Source organism: Crocodylus porosus, unplaced genomic scaffold, assembly GCF_001723895.1.
Source record: "Crocodylus porosus isolate Cpor-Errol unplaced genomic scaffold, CroPor_comp1, whole genome shotgun sequence".
NCBI lineage: Eukaryota > Metazoa > Chordata > Crocodylia > Crocodylidae > Crocodylus > Crocodylus porosus.
In genome coordinates, this window is record NW_017728931.1 from 70,067,101 (window position 1) to 70,091,099 (window position 23,999).

Below are 23,999 nucleotides of genomic sequence, written 5' to 3' on the forward strand. Positions count from 1 at the left end.
TTGGAGGATCGCCCCCTTAAGGAGCAACCACTCTCCTTGGACATCTGGCTCCCCTCCCCTCTGGGACCTCAGAGTCTAGACAATGAGCAAATTTAGCAATCCAATACTTTAGCATACTATTTTGCCTATATTCCTTTGTTTTCAAAACTATAAATATTTCCAGTGTAGGTTAGGAAATCATAGCCTGAAGTAATTAGCAAAAATTTTGCAAATGTCAACACACTAGGCAAAGGCTTGCCACTCCTATAATCCTAAGAGTTGCTAACAAGCAGAGGAAAACAGAAGGTATAAGAAGCTGGTTCAACAGCCAAGGATTGGCACTATGGAAATAAATTAATCAAGTCACACTGCTGTTACTAAGTGCTAATACTGGCAGCAGAAATCGTGGGGTTAAAATTAGGCCACTACTGCAGTTTAAGTCAGGAAATAAAACATTACTGAATTTGTGCACTTTACAGTTTTTATTTTACAACTAGTGCTTTGTATGGTACAACTACCTTTGGCTTGTACCTAGAAGTTTGGCTAAGGTGTGTCTTCTTTTAACTCGCTGGTCAAGGAAAGTTTTCTTCCCACATCATTGGTCACCTCCGGTGTTATTCCCCTTTTAATCTCCTACCCCCCATCTCTTTCATAATAAATCTGATAACATCCAAAAATATTTCCTAGCACTCATCTTAACATTCATTTTACTGTAAGTTACAAAAAAGGACTGCGAAAGATTTAAGTTCAAGCAAAATGCGACTAGTATGAAAGAAAAAGAGATGTGTACAAAAAAGTACATTTTTCCAAATATTTGAATAAATAAATTAGAAACAACCCCCAATAATATACCCCATCATTTACTAACTCCTTGCCCTTTTTCTGTTGTCTCAAAACTGTTCATTCTATTCAAGGCAATAGCTCTAGGTAGCAAACTTCAAATGAAGAATGTGCCTAAAGGTAACCATGGCCTGAAATTTATTTTTCCTAGTGGACAGGCTAGTGGAGAAAATTTGTTTTTCCTAGTGGAGAAACTCCAGTTTCTATCTTCACTCAATCCCAAGGGAATCTAAAGATTAATTTCAATTTCACATTTCACTTAAGCCACTGAACCACCAGCGGCACATCCAGATGAGCGCAGTTGTGAGGTGTGTGGCACTGCAAACACTTATGCAGCGCCACATACTGAACAGTCTGGTGCTCTCCATGCTGGAAGGGGGTGCTGCTCGAGCATGTGTTGCACCGAGGGGTTTTTTTGGAAACCGGTGCAATGCATGCTCAGCCAGTTCACACTGCTGAAAAGCAAAGCCAGGCCTCTCGTAGCGGCACTGTGGCTGCCACCCAGGCTCTGCACGGCAGAATTGCCGCAGCTTCAGTCCCAGGAGGACCCCAGGTAAGGCTGCTGGGGCCAGCCCAGGGCCCCACTTTCCCCCCCGCTACCTGGGGCAACTTGCCACGTGCCAAAGTGTGCGTAGCACAGGCTTTCACCCCGCTGCTACTTATCGCTGGGGAACCAATGTCCGTGCACATCTGGATGTGCCCCAGAAAGCTGTAAAACCTAACCGGGGCAAACTAAATTATCAACATAGAGGTAAAAGACTTCCTGTTCTATTGCCAAAACCCTGCTCCATACAGCAATCCTGGAAGATACTGATGTCTGTAGGAAATCCAGTAAAATATATTAAGCTCCTTTCCCATTATTAGGCCATAAATCAGTCCCAATACTGAACAATTAATGACTGAATTTGAATGACTTAAAAAAGCCTCAACTATCCATATGAAAAAGTGAGCCTAAGTTGTAGTCTAAAGCTGTACAAATAACTGATGTTTTAGTCACTAAAAAAAAATGGTGTTAAAATACTTCATTTCTAAATAATTTGTGACCAGACACGGATTTAAAAAAAAAACAAAAAACAAAAAACAAAAAAAACCAAAAAAGGTTTGAAACTGGAAAACCAGAACATTTCAACGCCAATTTTTGACTGAAAAAATGAGGCAGAAATGATGTAAATTCTCAGATAATTTGTGCATTTTTCAGGGATTAAACATTCTTTTCTGAAAATCTTCTCCCAGCTCTAACTAGAACATCAGTTAAATAGTGTCTTGTTACTTACCTTCTGGAGCATTACGTAAATTATATTCTGGAAGGGTTAAAAAAATACGTGTATTTTCTGCCTTATTTTGCTGTAAAAGGAATAAATTTGAGCTGCTTCCATATGCACTGCACTGACTGTATAATGACAAGAAGTGACAGTAAAACAAAGGACTTTAAGGAATGATGAAATCAACTTTGATGGAAATAGGCAGAGAGCATGTGTGTAAAGAGCAAAGGCTGAGTATTTCACTGGCCTATGGATTATCTTCCTGGTGAATAATTCAAATCTCAAGGTTGAAAATAGCTTCTTTCATTTTTGTTAATGATTCACATTCTTTTCTGAATATAGAGCAGATCCTGGAGAGACAGTCCACCTCAGAGATGTCTCATGTTTAATTACCTGTAGAAATGTACATTTTTAAATACCACTAAAAAGTTTTGTGCATATTTACTTGTTTTCAGTTTTTCCCCGTGGTAAGGGCATACTACCAATCCAGAAGCCTGAGTCTGTAAAATGAAATACTTTCAGGACCAGAGGACAAACCTGAAGTTCCCTGTGGCCAGTTCTCATAATTTAGAAGGAATTAAGCTATATACAAAGTGGTAGGAACTTTTTCATGGCATTTGCAAGGCAGCCCAGATCTTATATTCCAATTAATCAACCACCCTAAAAGTATATTTAAGAAAAAAGGAAGAGGTGGGGGGGAATTTTTTTAAAAAAAGAAGAGATTTGGATTCTAATAGAAAGAATGCATCCAATCCCCTTCTATGTGTTCTAGTAAACTAGAATGTGTCTCATAAAAAAAATGCTTCTAAAATGCAAGCAAAAAATTCAACCTCTCAGGTGCAGAACGTGGAAAACCATGCCAGAAAAAAGAAGGTGCACAGGGAAATTCTATTGTATATTCTTTTTGGAGTTTAATATTACGTGGATGGGGTCAGCATGTTCATGTACATATCAGCATGTGAGAAATTATATCTGAAATTGAGGATTAGAGTGAAAAATTACAGTCCTGTGGAGCGAAAGCAACAGACAGCGTGATGACATTAAGAGTTCAACTCTATTGTATTTCAAGCTAAAAACGCTAATCCAGAGCCTTGATGGCTCTGTCAAACATTGAAGCAACAGCTTTTCATAACCTTCAAAATGGTTACTTCTTTTTATTTTTGCTTTCACTTGCATCGCTCATCTCTGCACTTCCATAATTAAATTATTTGCTCCTTACAATTCCATGCATCTTAAGCAGGAATATCACAGGTGCAGATGTGGTTGAATTAAATTCTATCTTGTAAATTCATTATTTTATTTAGACTGTAACCAAATGTCCTTTGCCTAAAGATTGGGGCAGAGAATATTCATGAAGATGGGTGAAACGGAGATGGTGGTATGCACGTTTAGAATAAAGCCAGAAGATTGAGGAGTCTAACAGGGCAAAATAACAGCAACAGTTTTAAAAAGGAAACTTGTCAATAAAAGTGCCATTCCACATGACAAACAAAAGTAACAGAGAAACATCATTTTGGAGAGAAAAGCCCAGAGGAAGCAAATGGAATAAAAGGAAAAAAGTGAAGGAGGAGAACAGAAAGACAAGCAAAAATATGGAGCAAATTTATCAGGAAAAAGAAGAGAAAATCCAGGGCAGGGAGACAAAAAGTTAGCAATACACTACAGTCCTATCTCAGAAAGTATGCCTGAATTATATTGGAACAACAAGATAGTGTGTTTTAAGACATGAAAATTTGATGACATGACATGAATACAGCTGGAAAAAAAAGTCCATTGAAGTCATATTATGGCAACTCCAACTCTGAGAATGTAAAAAAGGGTTACTTAAGGCTTTGCCAGGAACACCATCCTGGGAAAGCTGCTACTAAAGGATAGAGGCAGGTAAGGTTCTTTGGTTAAATGTGGTATCTTTTATTACACTAACTGAGTAGTTAGAAAAAAAGTCTCTGCAAGCTTTCAGGTACAAACACCCTTCTTCAGGCATAGGAAGTCTCTGCTGTTCTGAGATTCCAAGGAATGAAAGACGATAAAAGTTCATTCCTTGGAGTCTCAGAACAGCAAACTTCCTCTGCGTGAAGAAGAGTGACTGAATCTGAAAGCTTGCAAAAAACCTTTTTTCCAACTGCTCACTTTGTATAATAAAAGATATCACATCTAACCAAAAAAACTTTCCTGCCTACATCCTTAGACCAACATGGCTTCCACAAAAAAAACAAAGGGTAGAAGTAGGTGCAACATGAGACAAGTAAATGGGAGTCAGCTCCTAGCTCTGCTACTGGAGTTGCTGCATGACTTCAGGAAAAGTGCTTAATTTCTGTCTCTCAGATGTTCATTCTGTAAAATGAAGGTACTGTTCTAAAATACCAAAGGAAAAAAAACCTCAAGAATGTTTGCAAAATCATTATCTGAAAGTTGACATGTATGCTAATGTATAGTTTTAATATTAATAGGGTCATTTGCTATCTTAACTGATTACCGTAAATTAACTTATTCTTATTACATGTCAATTTAAGTAGATACAGTGGTTCAGAAGCACAAGACTAGAAAGAAATTTCTGCATCATCAAGTCCCAGTCCCTGCTGTTGCATGCACCATGTCATAGCATACCTTCCATAAAGGTAGATAGCTGTATCTTAAAAGCAGTCTGGCTTTTTGTCCTCATTGCTCCCTTTACCACTACTTACAAACTTATATTTCTTTGCCTTTCCCTTTACTACTACTTACATTTCCTTCCCTATATAAAGAAGTCTTGTGAGACTTGGATGCTTTTGCCGTATGTTAATGTTCTTAATTGGAAGATACTGGCTGCATACACACATTCAAAGAACCTGGGAAAATATTCCCCGGTTTGCTCTTGTGTATTTCTGTGATGAAGTCCTGAAGAGTGGAAAGCTTGTAATATGACACTGAAGCTGGGAGGGACCCGGTACATACATCTCATCATGCTCTGCAGGCTTCATTAGTCTGCCTCTGACAACAGATCACAGCAGTGTATAGGGCAATTCTGACTGGCTATCCCAAACTACCCATGGTCAGCCTACATTTCCATTCAGCACAATGCCAAGATTGTGAAGAGGAAGTGTTCTGGAGCAGCAGAGTCCAGCAAGCAATACACTGTCTCCTTGAAGAGAAGGGGAAGAAGCTGGAGGACTATGTTCTCTTCTGAGAATATATGTACATGACATGTACAAACATTTGCTGTCCCAGAAGGAACTCTCCTGGGAGTAATTTAACCCTGCTTGTTCCCATGTTTGCACTCCTGGAGTGCCTATTTTTACCATGGAGTGCCCATTTACCCCTGGGAGAAAACTCTTGAATGTCTGTACATACAGCGACTCTCCCAGGACAACCTGAATGCATAGGAGGCTACTACCGAAACATGAGCATAATAGGTATAATATCAATTTCTACCCCAAGAATGCCCTGCCCATAGAACTTTTGAATTTACTCTCTGATGCTGCTGATTCACTTACCGTAAGAGCTAGAAGTTTCCCATATGTAAGGTGTGCTGGGATGTGATCGTCCTTGGACCGCAGTGACTCCACATACCAGTGTTCTGCTTCAGGCAGCTTGCTCAGTCTCATATAGGCTTCACCTACAGAGTAAAACAAATTAGTCAGGGGACGTAGGATTTTTGTCAATGTATTGTGTATCCACTTAGCATATAGACAAAGATTTCTAAGATAACAGACTACTTTGAATACTTGCAAAATGGAAAACACTCAACCTCATGGATACCTGAGTGATAGAAACAGCATTATAGGCACATTGAAGATGAAAGTCTTGTCAGAAAGGAGCTGAAAGTGAGAACCCCAGCTGCTCATATCAGTCAAATTTCTGAAGTAGCCACATTTATATCACATCTACTGTGCAAAAGCTATTTCTTTTCAGTCAGTCTACATTACACAGCGTGACTGTCAGTGAAAATACAAAATGTGTTTGTGCTAAACCATAACACACTGAGATTATACTATTAAAAAAAACCCCCAAAAGTAAAAAAAACAACCTGAAAGAGGTTAATAGTTCTAAAACTATATAAGAATAAGGGGAGAGAATCTTAAAAAAAAATTAACACAGCCATTGCTGAGTCTTGTTCCCTGCCATCACTGAATAAAAGCATCAATGCTTTAATCTGATTTGAACTTGGTGAGGTTTTGGGAAGTGAACCAGTGAGAAATGATCAAAACCTGACAAACTTTTTAAAGTAAAATCCTTTGTTCTGAAAGACTCAGGAAGAAAATGTACAAGGACAGCGACAGAATGATAGAAGTAAAAGAACCATGCACTATGGGACAGACGGTTGTAATCTTGAAGTTTTTGAAAAATGCATTTAATGTACTGTAGAAGAATCCATTTGAAGGGACAATCAAACTGAATCTTTCAAAGCCATGAAGCATGGCAGCTTTCAGAATACTCCTCTGGATTTACATAGAGTGTTTTCTAAATATACCAATAATTATAATAAGATAAGATTTTCAACAGTTGAATAAGCTGACCCATATAATCTCCCTTCAAAATAAATGATTATGTATTTTTCTATTTTCACACAAAACATATAAGCATTTTATACTGGAAAGTGTTCTAGTTTTATGTTGCTGTAAAATAGTGTTCTAGTTTGAATGTGACCAGGTTTAATGCATGTTTGCTTTGTTGTACCTTGTCTATTTCTCAGTCTTAAAAAAAATGTTGCAGCAGGAAAGCTCCTTTGTTTAGACCCTTTGTCTAGAACCCACCCTTCTGTTTACTGGAAACAAGAAATCTAGCTTTTTGTTACGTAAGTAGGGGAAAGCAGACCCACTAGCTTAATTAGCCAACTGGGCCATGTTCATAGATTATAGAGTTGGAAGGGACCCAATGGATCATCGTGTCCAATCCCCTGCCCCAGGCAGGAAAGAGGACTGAGGTCAGATGACCCCAGCCAGGTGTCTATCTAGCCTCTTCTTGAAGACCTCCAAGTTAGTTGATAGCGCCACCTCTCTTGGAAGCCCATTCCAGATTCTGGCCACCCTTATTGTAACAAATTTCGTTCTAATGTCTAACCTAAATCTACTCTCCACTAGTTTGCACCCATTATTCTTAGTTACTCTCTGGGGTGCTCTGGTAAACAGTACATCCCCAATTCTCTGCTGTACTCCCCTGATAAATTTATAGGCAGCTACAAGGTCACCCCTCAGCTGTCTTTTGTATAGATTGAAGACATCCAGATCTTTCAACTTCTCCTCATAGGGTCTTTCATGGAGACCACTAATCATGTGAGTGGCCCTCCCCTGAACTCTCCCCAGATCCTCTATATCCCTCTTGAAGTGCGACTCACAAAACTGGACACAGTACTCCAACTGCGGCCAGACCAATGCCGCATAGAGGGGGAGCATCATCTTCCTCAATCTGTTGGTCATGCATCTGCTAATACACAAGGCTTTGTTGATGGCCTTGTTACATTGCTGGCTCACGTTCATCTTGGAGTCAACTATGACTCCAAGGTCTCTCTCAGCCTCTGAGCTGCTGAGGAGGACATCCCCCAACCTCTAGGTGTGCTGGGGATTCCTTCTTCCTAGGTGGAGTACCTTGCTTTTATCTTTGTTGAATTACATCCTATTACATTCCATGCTTTGATCTAACCTGTCCAGGTCAGCCTGTAACTGCTCCCTGCCCTCTCATGAATTCACTTTGCCCCATAATTTGGTATCATTCATGAACTTGGAGAGAGCGTTCACCATACCCTCATCCAAATTGCTGATGAAGATATTAAATAACACTGGTCCAAGGACCAAACCCTGTGGGACCCCACCTCCTTCCAGGCTGAGAATGACCCATCAACCACCGCTCTCTGGGTGCAGTCCCTAATCCAGTTAGCCACCCACCTGACTTTGTAGGCATCCACTCCACAGCCTGTTAGCTTCCCTATGAGACTAGGATGCGAAACTGTGTCAAAGGCCTTCCTAAAATCCAGATAAATGACATCGACCTCTGCTCCTGTGTCAAGGCAGTATGTGACCTGGTCATAAAAGACTATAATGTTTGTCAGGCAGGATCTACCCGTGACGAACCTGTGCTGGTTTCCTTTCAGCATCATTTCCCCTGCTGGGCTTTCACAAATACACTCGTTGATGATTTTTTCTAGTATTTCCCAGGGAGAGAGGTAAGAATGACCGGCCTAAAGTTACCTGGCTCCTCCCTTCTCCCCTTCTTAAAAATGGGCAACACGTTGGCCTTTTTCCAGTCCTCAGGGACCTGTCTGGAGCACCATGAGACCTCAAACAGCTGTGCCAGTGGCTCAGCAATGACACTGGCCAGTTCCTTTAGCACCTGTGGATGGAGACCATCCAGCCCTTCCAAGTGCTCTTTAACTAGATTTTTCAAATTAATTGGTTAAGCGAAAAAAACCCCACTAGAAGCCTGATGGGATGACTGATGTCACCCCAGGTACATAGGAAGAGGGAGCTGGGGAAATCCTAGGGAGGGCATATCTATCTGAGACTTTACAGCAGATTTGCCTAATTAGCTCTGCAGTAAAGTCTCTGTGTCTACACATGCAGCCCTATTAGATTTCAGTAAACAAATAAACACTGCCTTAGTTTAGTACTTATAAATACAAGTACTATCCTGCGGCAGCGTTATTTACTGTACAGCAATGCAAATGCAGATGTTGATGGGGCTGGCTGGGGCATAAGGGTGCTTCAGTGTGGGAGCTGTTTACCAGATAGCCCTACAATGAAGCACCCTCATGCCCCAGCCAGCCGCTCAGCAGGACAATGAGTCAGATCAGAGCAGCCCCAGGCTGCCAGGCTGACTCCCCGCCCAGACCCCACTGCCAATCAGGCTGCTCTGACCCAGCTCAACATGCTGCAGGTACATATGTAAACGTGGCACCCAGAAGCAATTAACTCTGGCGCGATATTGTGCTGGAGTTTATTGCTTTGCATTAATTGCACATGTAGATGTACTCATAAAGTACTCTATAAGGTGCCTAAACTCTGACTCTTACCTAACCCACAGCCACCCAGAGTTGCAGTTTATATGGAAAAACCAGCTTGATGAATAAATGGGAGCCAGAAGAAATTCAGCTGATAATATGTCAAAAAAAAAAAAAAAAAAAAAAAAATTCTCCATCAAGCATATTCCAACTACAGGGTTCTGGGGTTTTTTTAATGTCAAATTAGTCTAAATTTGGGCACCAAGACGATAAAAGGATGTAGGCCACTCCATCTGCCCCAACTAAACTGTAAGTTCTCTCTCCAAAGCATGGGGGACCTATGACATTAAACCCCTTCCTGCACCAAAACAAAACAAATCAAAGCAATTCTGGTGACTCTTATTTTCCTTGCCTAGACTTTGATTCCTTTTCTTCCCCTAATAGTCACATTCGTGGAAATGCCTGAACCAGGTGAATGGATAGTTTTACAAAAAAGGGTAGAATTTCAACTCAAAAAGTTAGTTTGGCAATGTTCTAAGCAACTGAAAACTGGGTCATAAAAAGGGAAGAGCTACCAAACTCAAGAGACAATTCTACCAATGCCATTTAGAATATCCTCATACTACTGACATAAACTAGGTACTTTCCAAACTTTAGAACATAAAAAGTACCATACTGGGTCAGACCAATGGTCCAGCTGGCCCAGTATACTGTCCTTGATACTGGCTGGGGTAGATGCTTTTGATAGATAGCACTGGACTGGATATATGTAGAGAAGTGGTTCTCAACCTTGTCAGACATGAGGCACCACCCGACAGGCTTGAGACACCTCACAGAAAATGCCAGCTCTTAATTATGGTGTTTTTTGGCTAAAGAAAAGCAACAGATAAATTATTCTGTTGGCAAAGATCTCAAAAAGAACACAACAGGTTAAAATGTTGTTCATGCTTTGGATTTGAAATCTCTGGGTTTATCTTGTGAATTTGGTTTTCACATCTAACAGTGCTAACATTGTATAGTACCCTGAGGCACCCTTGAAAGCATCTCAAGGCACCCATAGAAAGTGATCTATCCCCTATTCATTACCCTCCCTGGCATCTACTTTTATTGGTTTAGAGATGCCAGAGGACATATCTCTAAACTCTTATGGAAAGATACAACTTGTCAGAAACAAAAAATTCTCATGGTGAATTCTAACAACAGGAACTGAACTGAGAAATATAATCTTGAAAGAAAGTTAGGCAGATTAAACTGCTGCAGGGTTTTTAGAAATCAAATATTTCGTAGCATAGCCAGATAAAATGACCTCCTTTTGGAGGGTACTTTAAGCTTGGAGGGTACCCAGAAGTTCAGCTATGAATTGATTGACCTGAATGTCAAGCTGTCCACAAAAGAAGCTTTTTAGAAGATTTTAAAATCACCCTTTGTTGCTGGCCACATTCAAGGGCTTTTAAGGAAACTGTGTTTTCTGCCTATAACTCTCCAGGTTCTAATTGCTTATAATAGCTTTTTACCATGCCACTACAGTTGAATGAAGGTTTGTAAGAGTGCTACTACTATAAATCTCTTTATTGAAAGATTTAGAATTCTTGATGCTAAAAAAAATCATTTCACATTAAGCAAAGATGCAGAGGCTTAGCCATCTCCAAAATTACAAAATGTGTATTCAATCAATATAGCAATTTTCTTGGTTAAAGTGAAGCACATCAAATAAAAACTTTTCCTGTATGAGGTACATTTTTGTTATTCTATTGCATTGCTATACACAGACACAAAAATATATTCACACATACTTGCACATACATGTACATAAGCGATACGCAATATATCATTAGGATATGATGCATATCAACTTTGTTTGCTATGGCAAAACATTTCAAATAAACTGAGTAAAGTTTATCCTTATTATTGTACATTTGTATTAATGATGCATTAATAGAAGGCTTATTAGAGTACCCATTGTGAAGAGACATTGCTGAATGGAAACTCTCTTTTCCATTTACACTAGCACTTACTAATTGCATCATTTACCTAGTCTGAATTAAGTTTACATTAATTTGTAAAGTGCTTTGAAGTCCTCGTAGTAAAACAATAAAAAGGTAAAAAAACCAAAAAACCTAACATATCAATTTGTTAATGTAATTTCTAAAATGTATGAAGTTCAACAGTATTAGTCCCTGCTTTGATGCAATAGTTTATAATAGCTTAGAAGAAAAAAAACATTCAGGTAAGGAAGACCATATTATAAGACACCTCATATACAAAAAAGGGAAGAAAAAATACATAAAAAGGAAACTAGACCTTGATTCAGCTGATGGGTGATCCCAGGCTTTCATTAATTTTTACACTGAAAGGATCTACTTACATGCAAGTTTGCATATACTGTTGATATGGGACTAAAGTAAAACATCAACATCAAATAAGACTTTGATTAAGCAAGTTTTTTTGTGGAACAGTTATTCAATTCTTGTATTTAATGTTCTGTCAATTTCAGACCTGAAAGCACTGGAAGCCACATCTCATAGGACATCTAAAACACCTCACCTAACACAGGGAAAATACAATAAAATAAAATAAAATAAGGGGTAATCTATTTGTACAACATGTTTCAAATACTGGAAGAAGTTATTCAGTTGGGTTTGTTGTTTTTTTTATTATACCCACTTCTAAATCAACCTACATTGGTAAGTGATTGGTTTAAATGACTGAATTAATCAAAGGCAGCTGCCATTTAACAAGATGGTGTAGAGTGATGCAGTATCTAAAACAACATATACAGGCTTTTTTAACCACTGCTTCCTTTAGTGCTCACTACCAAGGCCTGCATAATAGATAAAATATATCCTTTGCCTAGATTTAATGAATGAAATTTAAAATTGGTTTTCTTTAGAGCAACAGAGAAAAGGTCAACCCCAGGATTTCTACTACCATTCCAAAAGCCAGTACTTTCATTTTTGTAAACCCCATCAAAGCTCTTGGGATTGAAATATCACCATGCAGTATGGGTAGCCATTTTAAAATATAAGCAGGAAAATAACACTTAAATCATCACAGAGTAAGTAGCTAGCAATGACTCAACATTAAAGCGGTAATCTGAAAAGAAGACAATAAGAGAATGATTAGTTGTGAAAGAAAAATGGAAAAAATAAGGTGGCTCCATATCATCATCATCCATTACTTTATAACGTAATGAAATAAGGTGTTCATACTTAGAATCCAAGAAAACAAAAGAAAACAAAACAAAAAACCCACAAGGTGTAATTTTCCTAAACACTGTGGAAAACAACAAAATTGGGCACCCATTTACTATGAAAGAGGAGGGACTAGAACAGGGGCAGGCAAAATATAGCCCATGGGCTGGATCTGGCCCACCAGACACTTTCATCCAGCCCATGGTGTCCACCAATGAATTGTACCCTGCCCAGCCTTTCTGAGGATGGGGGCGAGGTGCCCATGTATACACACATGGGTGGAAGGGCCCAGCCCAGCCAGCAGGCAGCTTCCAGGCAAGGCTGCTGCTGCTGCAGCTGCAGCCACCACATACTTTATCAACTTCCCTGGCATCACTCTCCCTCCAGGCAGCAGTTAGGGAAGTGGTGGGGGCAGGAGTGGAGCTACAGCTGGGCGGGAGCTTGGAGCATGGGGCTGGTTACAGTGCGGAGCTTGGGTGGGCAACTTGTGGGTGTGAGGGAGGATGGAGGGGTATGGGCCCCCCCACAGTTCCCCTACGGCATGCAGCCCTGGCATGCAGCAGCAGCAGCAGCACACTGGAGCACTCAGGACAGTTGTGCAGCTCCAGCCAGCACTCCACATTGCAGCGTGGGGTGCAGCCCCCACTGGGCCATCTCCACCACCAGTGCTCTCCATCGTGCATGTGCAGGCCCTGCATTCATGTGGGGTGGTGGGAGGGAAGCCCCACACATTGGAACTGACTTCTTTCACAGCAGGGGCCAGGAAAGGTAGCTGGCTCCAATGCGCAGGGCTTCCCTCCCGTGCTGCGTAGGTGCAAGGACTGTGCATGCATGGCAGGGAGTGCCAGCGATTGAGATGCCCTGGTGGGGGCTACGTTCCTCACTGCGATGTGCAGTGCTGGCCAGAGCCATGTGCCATTGGGCACCATCACCTGTGCCAGGAATGAGCACCTTGCCTGCTGCTGCACCATGGGAGGGGAGGAGTGTGGGGGAGGCCCATACCTCCCACCCTCCCTCACACCCCACAAATGCAGCACACCCACACCCTGCCCCCACAACTGCCCACTAATACACCCCCCAACATACTCTATGCCTCCCACATACAGCTAAACCCCCTCACAAACCACCCCCACACACACACCCCTCACACTCCACCATACACACACCCACACCCCACCATACACACACACATACAGCCACACCCCCTATACAAGACTAAGACTTTATTTCTGAGTTATTATGCAATCACCTCTATATACCGTATGCAAACACAAATCATAACAAAAATAATTTTGGTAATGAAATTAAAATATGTTATAGTAGGTGTTTGACCTTTAGTGTAGGAGTTGGTTTTTTTTTCTGGTTCTAAGATGGCAATCCCCCCTCCTCCCCAAAGGAGTATTTCTGGGAAGGGGCAAGGAGAAGGACTTCCACTGGCAAAGGTCAGTGGTTAGGGGTGGGACTTCCGGTCCCATGGTAGTGACCAGGGGCAGGGCAACTGTCAGGGGGCAGGGCAACCCATGCAACCCTGGAAAGCTCACCAATAAACTCATTAAGTGGCCCTTCACCCAAAATTTATTGTCTACCACTGCACCAAAAGTTATTCTGTTCTAGATTAAGTTCACCTGTGTTTATTTCTGATATGTTTATAAAGAATAGATCTGTATATCACAAGGTCAACTTTGCTTCAGACAGATACAAGAACTTTTCAAACATACCACAAATAATGCTGTTATTTTTTTTAATACTAAGACAGCCAGAAATCTGAACAACCTAAGCAAAGGCCACCTCCTTGAGGAGAACATGTTAGGTTTATTGATGAGGGGATACTATGGGACTATGAACGTAACAGGATTGTTTTTCAATAGATGCCACATTCACATATGCTTTTGATCATTGACTTCAGTCTTTCTTGGGTAGTGGAACCCCTGGAGATGGAGATGCAAAAAGACAAATGAAGATATATATTATCTATAGTAAGAAGAGATGCATTACAATCTGCCTTTTTATTCTTCCTCTGCAGCATTGTTAAAGAGCTTATAATCTGACACAAGAATTGACTGCTAACAAATTTGTTTAACAAAATCTCAGAACAATCTATTGGACATTGCAATGCCAAAAATGGAATTCAAAATATAATAGAATAAGGAAACAGAGCTAGGAAAACAACACCTATTGAAAATGCTCTGTACATTTTGTATTCTTGATTATTATACTGATAACACAACTTTGCAGAACATAATGCATAGACTTTTACTGCACAAGGAGTATATGCATGCAAGTAATAAAACTAAGAGCATAGCTAGCTTGATGCACTGTTTCAGTGTAATACAAAACAGATAGTAATAAGCAAATTCTGAATCAAAGCTCCTCTGAAATCACTGGTGCATCCAGTATAGGATACAGAAAAAGGATTTTTCTTTTGTCACAGAACACTGTGATTTATAATTGCTCAGAATGCAGAGTATTGTAGATGCTATTTTGATAGACTGAAGGTGGTCACATTTATTGAGAATGAGTCTACTAGCCAATCAGAATAGAATCTTGGAGTTATTTAGAAGGCAAATCTATTTTTTTATATTTGTAAAGCTTAAAAGGGGTAATAAATGAAAATCTAAAGTCAGTCAATTCCAATAAGGAATTTCAGGGCATAATCATATTCTTTCACTGGAGGCCTCCAAGTAACAGAAGTCATTGACAAACAGCGACCTCATTTGAGAAAAGTGATTTGATTTTTACTTTCAGACAAATGTATAATGAACAGCAAGGAAGGAGAGAACAGACAGAATGACTAAGATTGCAAAAATATTAAGTGAATCGATCTCTCACCTTTCATATTACTTAATTTCATGTTAAAGGTTTTTAGTCAGCATTAAAGAGTTAAACACTGATATTGTACCAGAAAAGTGTATTTCATTCCAAAGTGCTCTAGCCAAAAGTACTTAACACTAGGGCCACATCTAATTGGTGTCCCTGTAGCCTTGTTTAGGCACGTGACTACATTTTGGTCTGGAAATCTTATGGTTATATTATTAGTTTTATTCAGACTCCCATTATATCAAAAAATGTGTGCAAGGCAGGCCTACTGTCTTATTCTTTCCAGAATACTGTTCATGTGAAAAAACTGAATTATTTTACAAGGCAGTAGAGATCAATTGTCAAAAAGGGAAAAGTGTGAACGAAAATCCTGAGACTGTTGTAGTCCCAGTCCCTTTAGCAATCCATTACTATAACCTCTGTGTTTAGTCTGAGTATGGTAACAAGAATCCCAAAACAAAAACAAAATCCCCGAGAAGTTTCCGTCAGCCCAAAGTTGATATTTTGCTGTGTGCAGAGAATATCAACTACAGTAACCTATGAAGACTCATAGGTAAAGGAATTGGATAGAAGAATGGAAGAAAAACTTTTCCTTCCATTAGAGTGGAGCTACATTTTTAGTACCTCTGTTATACTGTTTTCCACTCACTTACATTTAGAGAAAAAATATTTTCAATGTACAGTTAGCAAATAATTACCAGCAAAACCCCATGACAAGCATGGTCAATGTTTTGACAACTGTATCTCGAACAAGTGCAAGAAACTATGCTTTAAATAAGTTATCTGGCGTGGGATACGCATTTCACAAATTAATCATCCTTGGCTCTTAAAAAATAAGTCTAGCACAGCATGAACTGTAAAACTATACCAACAAAAGTGTTTCTTGAAGCCCAAAACAATATTTAAAAGTAATTCAATAAAAAGGCATTTAATGGAAACAAGTGGCAAATGGGATAGAAGCCTTAACAATATTAACAGGTTTGTACAAACAGCCACATCCACCCAAAAGTATAATCAAATAAAGTAATAGTTACATTATAATCATCAAAACAGAAACTCTTTCCCTGTCTGCTAAGCCTTCAGACTTCTGAAGTGAACCTCCGTGCCAGATGTAAAATCGGGCTTCCCCTCTTCTTTACCTGGCTTCCACTGAAGTAAGACTGCATTTTTTGTGTTCATGTGTAGTGTAGCAGAGCAAGAAAGAAAGATCTCTGACTTCCTAGATTGATGGAAGAAAATTTGCCATGACAGTAACTTTTCACCAGGCACATGTACTAAATATGGACAGATGCTCATCATGTGTAAAGGCTGACTGGGACCTTCATTTATGGTTACAAGTCTCTCCATTCCTTTTTTGCCCTGGATGTTCCTTCTCAACCCGCACTATACACACACGTTATAAAGTTTACAGTGTTAGGTGCAAGTTACAGAAGAAACTCACAAGAAATGGTGAGCAGAAATGCACTTGAAAATAGATATTCAGCCGGTTGGCAGGAATGGATGGAGGAAAAATAGCGTATGCCTATGAATGTATGCATTTGATAGCACTTTGTCATTCAACAAGCTGAGGAACACTGCTTAGACACCCCTGCCTTTACCTTTGCATTTTTAAAATAAGGCCTAAGTACTCCATATCACCCCTTTTCACACCACTAAACTAGCAGAAGGATGAATTACTGTAGCAGGTGGGCCGGTGTGGTTTTAAAAGCAATGTAATTCAATCAACTGTACAATATCATATTTCCAGGAAAGCAAAAGACGTATAGACCAGACCCTGATTCTTAAGCAATCCTAATATTGGCATTAAAGTGTTCAAGATCCCAGAGGGAGCATTTTATCTTTTGACCCTAGGTTTTAATTGAAACTTTAAACAAAATATATTGCCTATTTAATTCAGCTGAGCTGGGCTCTGGCCTTTGTAGTGCATGTTGTAATGCCAAGCAAGTTAATCTCTGTAACCTTAGTATGTACTTTTTAATTTATATCAAAGATGAATTCCATAGAGAAAACACATACCAAGTCAACAAGACATGGAATCTTGAATAATTATTTCGATTTCAAAGTTTTAATATGTATTTGTTTTGTGTTTTGGAGAAAAAAAAGAATAGTTGTTTTTTTTTCTCTTGGTACAAAGCCAAAAATCCATATGGTTCCCTTAGCTTGGTTGCTGCACACCTGGCCAAATAAATCACAATGATATAGGACCAAAACCTACATTGCAAGTTTTCATACATATGAACCTTGAACATCAGATGCAGATCTCTTGACTTTTGTACCATGGGGCAAATGCACAGCGCAATGGATTGCTTGGTCCTTTGGGCCAAACATTCCTTATATGTTTAAGATGCAAGCGTATTTTTTTGGTTTTTAGCAAAAAGGAGTCATCAGGGCAGATTGGCACAATGGAGGAGTGAGTCAGTCACCTCTGGCTTGCCAGAGGAAAAAGCCAATAGGAGTGAGCACAGGAAAGTACTGTAACGCAAACGGGGAAAACAGGTGGTGTAAAGGCTTAGCACTGTTGGAGTGTTAATGCTACTGCACTTAGAGATCTGGAGTTCAAATCCTAATTCCGTATAAACAGCGAACGCTTCTGTTTATACTCCTTGAGTATGTCATGTATAGCATATGGGGAAACGGCTTCACAAAAATCTCCATAAACTGCTGGAATAAGAGTTAACAATGCAAAGCAATGTAAATGAAACATTTTTCTCAAGTTGCAAAACTGTATCCAGTACTGCAAACTAAAGGTGATAAGCAGCCAAGGTCTACAATTCATCAATCCCAAAGTCATCTGAAGAGGACTGTCCTTACACCCACTGTATTCTCAGATTAAATAATTAGTAATGGAGATTCTTGCTTACACAGAGCAGGTTTGAAATAGAGAAGGACTTCTCTTCCTACACGTACTGAGAGTATTCCCAGGTTGTGCCCTTGTCTGCTCTAGGGCTAAGTATAGACAGCCAAAAAGCCTGAGCTGAACTGATTCAATCTTCACACATTTTTCATTCCAGAAATGCAGTCACATGCCTGCAATGGCCCAGGCCAGAAGCTGGGGGACTCTAGAACCAGAGACAACCTCAGCAGGGCACGGGGGCCAGGGCAAAGCAGCCTGCGCAGGGCCCTCCTCCCCATCCCATGGCACACTTACGCCAGGGAGTGAAAGCCTTGGCACATCGGATGTGGTGGGAGGGGTGGCTGCTGGAACTTCCAGCTGGAACAGGCAAACAAACGTCCAACTTGCCGGGCGGGAAGGTGGGCTAAACTTCAAAATGCAGCAGCCGTGGCCTCTCTACCTGGCTCTGCAGGGCCCCCCAAAGCATGGGGCCTGGGGTGGTTGCCCCAATTTGCACCCCACCAGGGATAGCCCCGGCTAGAACATGCTTCCCTGCTCAGCTGGAGCAGCTTGGGCCAAGGCCAGCCTGCCAGGTAGGGATTGCGGGGGAAGTGTAAAGCATCCTGTAATGCTGGGCAACTGAGTCAAACTGAATCTGCAGGGGATCTAGGACAGAAGTTCAATAAGCTGATTTAACCTAAATCAATTAAGTCTGGTACTACAGTTTCGGCCACTTTGAAAGCGGTTTATGAGTACTGTTGTCTTACAGATCTGAACTGGTTTCTGATCACTTACTGGTTTATGTGTAATTTTTGTTCCTGGCCTAGGGGATATCAAGCACAGCTCACTATCATGTTCCTGCAGTTACACATATAGGAGCACTGGCAGATCCCAATCCCTCAAGTTTCCAGGTGTTTATATACTTCAAATATTTCTTCAGATACAATTTTGTAAGTAAGCAGCAGGCAAGCATATCTAAAATGAATACATATTAAATAATACCAGTGTAGCTAACATTAGTTATTTTTGCTTAAATGTTAAAACAGGCTTAAACATCCCTGGCAGGAGTTATCAAGGGGCCCCTCACACAGCATTATGAGCACTCGTGGTGCTCTGGCCAGGTGACTGGTGTCATGGTGGATATAGACTTTCTAGACTTCAGGAAGGCCTTTGAGACGGTCTCCCACCCCATTCTCAATTAAAAAACTAGGCGACTGTGGCATTGATGCCTACACAGTCAGATGGGTCACAAATTGGCTGAGGGGCCACACCCAGAGAGTAGTGGTGGATGAGTCATATTCGACCCGGAGGGATGTGGGCAGTGGAGTCCCCCAGGGCTCTGTCCTCAGGCCCGCACTGTTCAATTTTTTTATTAGCACTTTGGATGAGGGGGTAAATAGCACCCTGTTTACATTTGTGGATGACACCAAGACTTGGGGCAAGGTGGGCACACTAGAAGGGAGGGACAGGATACAGCTGAACCTGGACAGGTTACAGGGGTGGGCAAATAAGAATAGGATGGGATTCAATATTGAGAAGTGCAAGGTGCTGCACCTGGGGAGGAAGAACCAGCAGCAGACCTATAGGCTGGGGAACTCCCTTCTCAAAAGCACAGTGGCAAAAAGAGATCTTGCAGTCATTATCAATTCCAAAATGAACATGGGCTGCCAATGTGAGGATGCGGTCAGTAGGGCTAATCGCACCTCATCATGTATCCACAAATGCATTATGAGCAGATCCTAGGAGGTGATCCTGCCCCTCTACGCAACACTGGTCAGCCCACAGCTGGAGTACTGTGTCCAGTTCTGGGTGCTGCACTTTAGGAAGTATGTAGATAGTATCAAGAGCGTGCAGGAGAAGGCCACTTGCATGATCCGGGGCCAGCAGGGCATACCCTACAAGGAGAGGCTAAGGGACCTGAACCTGTTTAGCCTTCATAAGAGAAGGCTGAGAGGGGACCTGGTGGACGTCTATAAACTTACCAGGGGTGACCAGTGGGGAATGGTAGAGACCCTGTTCCCCCATGCACCTCCCGAAGTAACAAGTAATAACGGCCACAAGTTGATTGAGAGTAGGTTCAGGCTGGACATTAGAAGGCACTACTTCACAGTCAGGATGGCTGGGATCTGGAACCAACTTCCAAGGGAACTGGTGCTGGCTCCTACCTCAGGGGTCTTTAAGAGGAGGCTTGATAATTACTTAGCTGGGGTCATATGAGCCCAGTATACTCTCCTGCCCAGGGCAGGGGGTCAGACTTGAAGATCTGCTTAGGTCCCTTCCGACCCTACATCTATGAATCTATGAATCCCAGTTGGCCTATTGATACACAGTGCAGTAAAAGAACTGCAGGCTGCAAGTATTTAGTATTTTTCTATAGCACATCCTATAAAAGTAAGGACATGGGCATAAGAACAAAATTCCCAGGTTGTAAATGAGGGCTGGTTTACTGCACAGAAGATACTTTGTGATAACTGCCTGTGAGCACATCCATCTTGCAGTAAATGGAAGTTAACCCACACTTCTGTTATTATATAGATATGGTTCACAATGGAAAACACTATTGTGAAAATAGAAAGTGAAATTAAATTAACATTAAAACAATTTTTAAAATGAATTATTAATGAAAAAAATTTAAAAAGATTTAATTAGTAAATTTCAAAGTAATTTCTACATAGAAGAAGCTGCTGAGGAAAACAACTGGAGAAATTATCTACTAATATGTCTTCTCTTTATTTCAATTGAGAGCAAAGCTACAGCATTTTCACCTTTATTGACTGTGGGGAATAAGAGCAGGCACAGGGATAACTATGAAGATCTACTGATGAACTGCAAATACCCTGATTTTCCTTGTGGCAACTTGCTTGTGTGTCCGTGCCCTGTATATTATCTAGATTCTTAGATTACATAAAAATTCTAATATTATATCTACACTGCTCTTACTGCAGCTTGTATACTTCTCCCTGAATAAACTTTAAAATAGCTAGCCAGAACACTGTCATAATGGGGCTGTGGCATCTCAGAAATCAGCAATTACTAATCATCCAATTATTATTTTTTCAACTTTGCAAATGTAGCAACATCTAAGCTACCTAGTTTGAAGCCATCGAGGCACGTGGTGGCATCTATGACTAAAGTATAGACTATGCAATGACTGAAGGGTAGACACATATGCAGTTTAGGGATACATGTACTTATCTATGCAGCTCTGCAACAGCCTGGCATGGTTTCCTAGCTTCTCAGCTGACACTGATTCTTCTGACAAGGGTTTAAGTAAGCTCTGCTGACCTTTAATTATTACTCTACCAGAAAATAAATGAAGTATGAATGTCTAAAGTAAAGATGTTGGACAAAATAGAAGAACAAACCCTAGCAGCAGCCAAGCCTGGGAGAAAACAAAAATGATCTCTGCATTTCTTTCCTGCTTTGTTTAATTAATCCAGCTACTAGGAAACAGAGGAAGTTGGGCTCTGTGAACTGTTCTTATAAAGCAAGCAGGAACAATCCTCTCAGCCTACATATATAGCTGAAAGAAATTTGAGATTTGGGATACTCAGTAAAGTACTTTATATGTAGCAGTAGTTTTATAGGATAAATCCATTCAGGAGACAGGGTAGCACACTTCTTGTATACTGAAAGAACTGTCTGAGCAGAAACAATAATGGCCATAGTTTTGCAACTTTTGCTATTGGAAATCGTATTTTTATTAAGATTTTGAACTTTTGCACACAAAATAGGGCAATCATACTTCTCAAGCTATATCTATACATGACAATCCATCTTCAAAAGTTTCTAGTGAATATTAATAATAAGCAGATGTCCAATTCACACAACAAAATGATGACTCTTTGTAAATTTGATTGGATAATCAATTCAAGCTGACACATGTAACTGGTAAATTGATAGCAACCATCCAGGACTTTTTATATCAACTAAAATGTGTCCAGAAACAAGAGTATGGATTTCAAGTATTGTAGCCATACAGTTTAATATGCTGGCAGTCAATTTTCTGGAAAAATGACTACAGTATTCATCAAAAACTACACACTGGCAAAGTGACATCAAACATGTAATTAAATATACCACCACAGTATGTCTATTTATTGACTTAAGAAATGTATATACTGCCTTACAAGTTTGTATATATTTGTATACATACCTTTGTACATCTCCTTTCAAGCTCTTACAGTTTTGTGACAATAGTCTACATGCACAATTCTTATAATTATATTCAAAATTTAGCTTTCAGAAAAGAGACAATTTAATTAGCAATTTTGCAGTATACTAAAATTGCTGGCACCATTTTAAAAGAGGATATTAGCTAGACCCAGACGAGAGGCTACTGAACTCCCTTATTACAGATCATACTCTAGTCAATTCTGTACTATAAAGCATTTAAATTGGACTGTGAGCCCATTAGGACATCTTATTTCTCTCCAAGGTAAGTAATAAAAAAAATAAACATATTCCTTATATAATCTTAGTGGTTTCTTGATCCATCACCCATTGCATAAAACGAAGACAGTCTCATTTATTTCAATAATAAATAAAATTAGGGGCATTTATGAATAAAAGCTGTCTTATTCTCATGTGAAGTTTTTGTATATTGGACAGGAAGTTTTTAGATGAGCAACACTTAGTGGATTCTGTGAACATTGCCAAATAAATTCAGAATGTAACTGCTCAGGTACCTACTGGATTTTCTCAAGCTCATCTATTGCTGCTACTTGAACTCTGAAGCCTGAGTTAAGATTTATTTGAGCAATTTTTTATAATTAATTATATAATTTGAACTTCAATTTTAAGATAAGCACTCTCTTATTTTACCCTGCCTAGTTCCTGAAGAGCCATTCTGAAATATTTACACTGCACTTACCCATCATATTGTATAAGCTCTGGGGAGCAAACTGTCTTGGCATTTTCTGTATTGCTTCCTTGTAAACCATCAGTGCATCCTAATATGAAAAACAGAATCAAGAAAAATCACTCTTAAAGTACCAATTTGAAAAGCAATCTTTCACATGCAATTAAATACAAGCTACCATCTCCAAATGAAAAAAAAGAAAACCCAGTCTACAATACTAATACAATGGGAAGATCATATTTATCATTTATAAAAAGATCACCAAAAGATACGAAGGTCTTTGACACTAAGCGTAACCATTTCTACTTGTTCACCTCTTTCCGCTAGGAGGAAAAAATGTAACATTAGTACTCCCAAAAGCTCATTAGTTTACTGATAGATTTAAAATTCTGTAGACTGACAGACTACTCAGATTAATATCAAATTGCAGATAGAGGATTTTTCACATTATTGTGCTACAATAAGTACCTTAATAATAAAGAGTCATTGCTAGTACAAGTACCAATAAAACAGAACCCCAGTATAAATTTTGCTCCACTGAAAAATATGTTTTGAGAATAAAAGGGGAAGACTCAATTCAATGATGCCCAAATTAGGTTTTTCTCATTTCCCCCACTCTTCAATGTGTATTGTTTTTTGAATTACATGAACTAGAGCAGGCAGCAAGGAGCAGAGCCCAGCAGCGTACAGCTGGTAAATCTGTTGTGGTGGAAGGGGAGGGAAGGGGTGTGGGGGAGGAACATCAATGCCCTCCGTAGTGAGGGAGGGAAGGGGCAGGGATAGGTGGGACGAGGGACAGATCCGCAGCTCATCAAGGGGATGGCTCCAGCCACTGCCACCCTGGAAGGTCATGGGGTGGGGGTGTCCCCAGATTGGGGAAGGCAGGCTGCAGCTGTGGGTTGGAGTCAGGGCTGCGCCAGGCTCTTCTCGGCAGGGGCTGGCCTCGGAGCAGGTGGCAGTGGTGCTGGGAGTGGAGCTATGGAGAGGGATGCAGCCACCCTAAATTTCACTATAGCTATGCTCCCAGCACTGCTGCCACCCCAGCTCTTCCTGGAATGTGGGGGGAGGTGGGGGTTAAGCTGGGGTTGTGCCAGGTGAGCAGCAGTGGCATTGGGAACAGGACTATAGCGAAATTTGGGATGGCTGCAGCCCGCCTCCCCTACCCACCTTCCGCCAAGAAGAGCCCAGCACAGCCCTGGCTCCAGCCTACAGCCTACCCATCCCACCCTGATTTGGGGGCACATGCCCCCCACATGCCCTCCCAGGGTGACAGTGGTGGGAGCTGTCCCCCCTCCCCCGATGA

The 23,999-nt window shown here is 40.5% G+C and overlaps 1 protein-coding gene across 2 annotated transcripts in view; it reads right to left on the reverse strand.

The window, feature by feature from the left end:
• Positions 1 to 23,999, reverse strand: part of TMTC2 (transmembrane and tetratricopeptide repeat containing 2) — a 367,617-nt gene that overhangs the window by 75,044 nt on the left and 268,574 nt on the right. For both annotated transcript variants that reach the window (XM_019543135.1, XM_019543136.1), the window contains 2 exons: positions 22,709 to 22,787; positions 5,555 to 5,676 (listed from right to left, as the gene is read on the reverse strand). In XM_019543135.1, the coding sequence (XP_019398680.1) occupies positions 5,555 to 5,676; positions 22,709 to 22,787 (201 nt within the window). The remainder of the gene's footprint in view (positions 1 to 5,554; positions 5,677 to 22,708; positions 22,788 to 23,999) is intronic.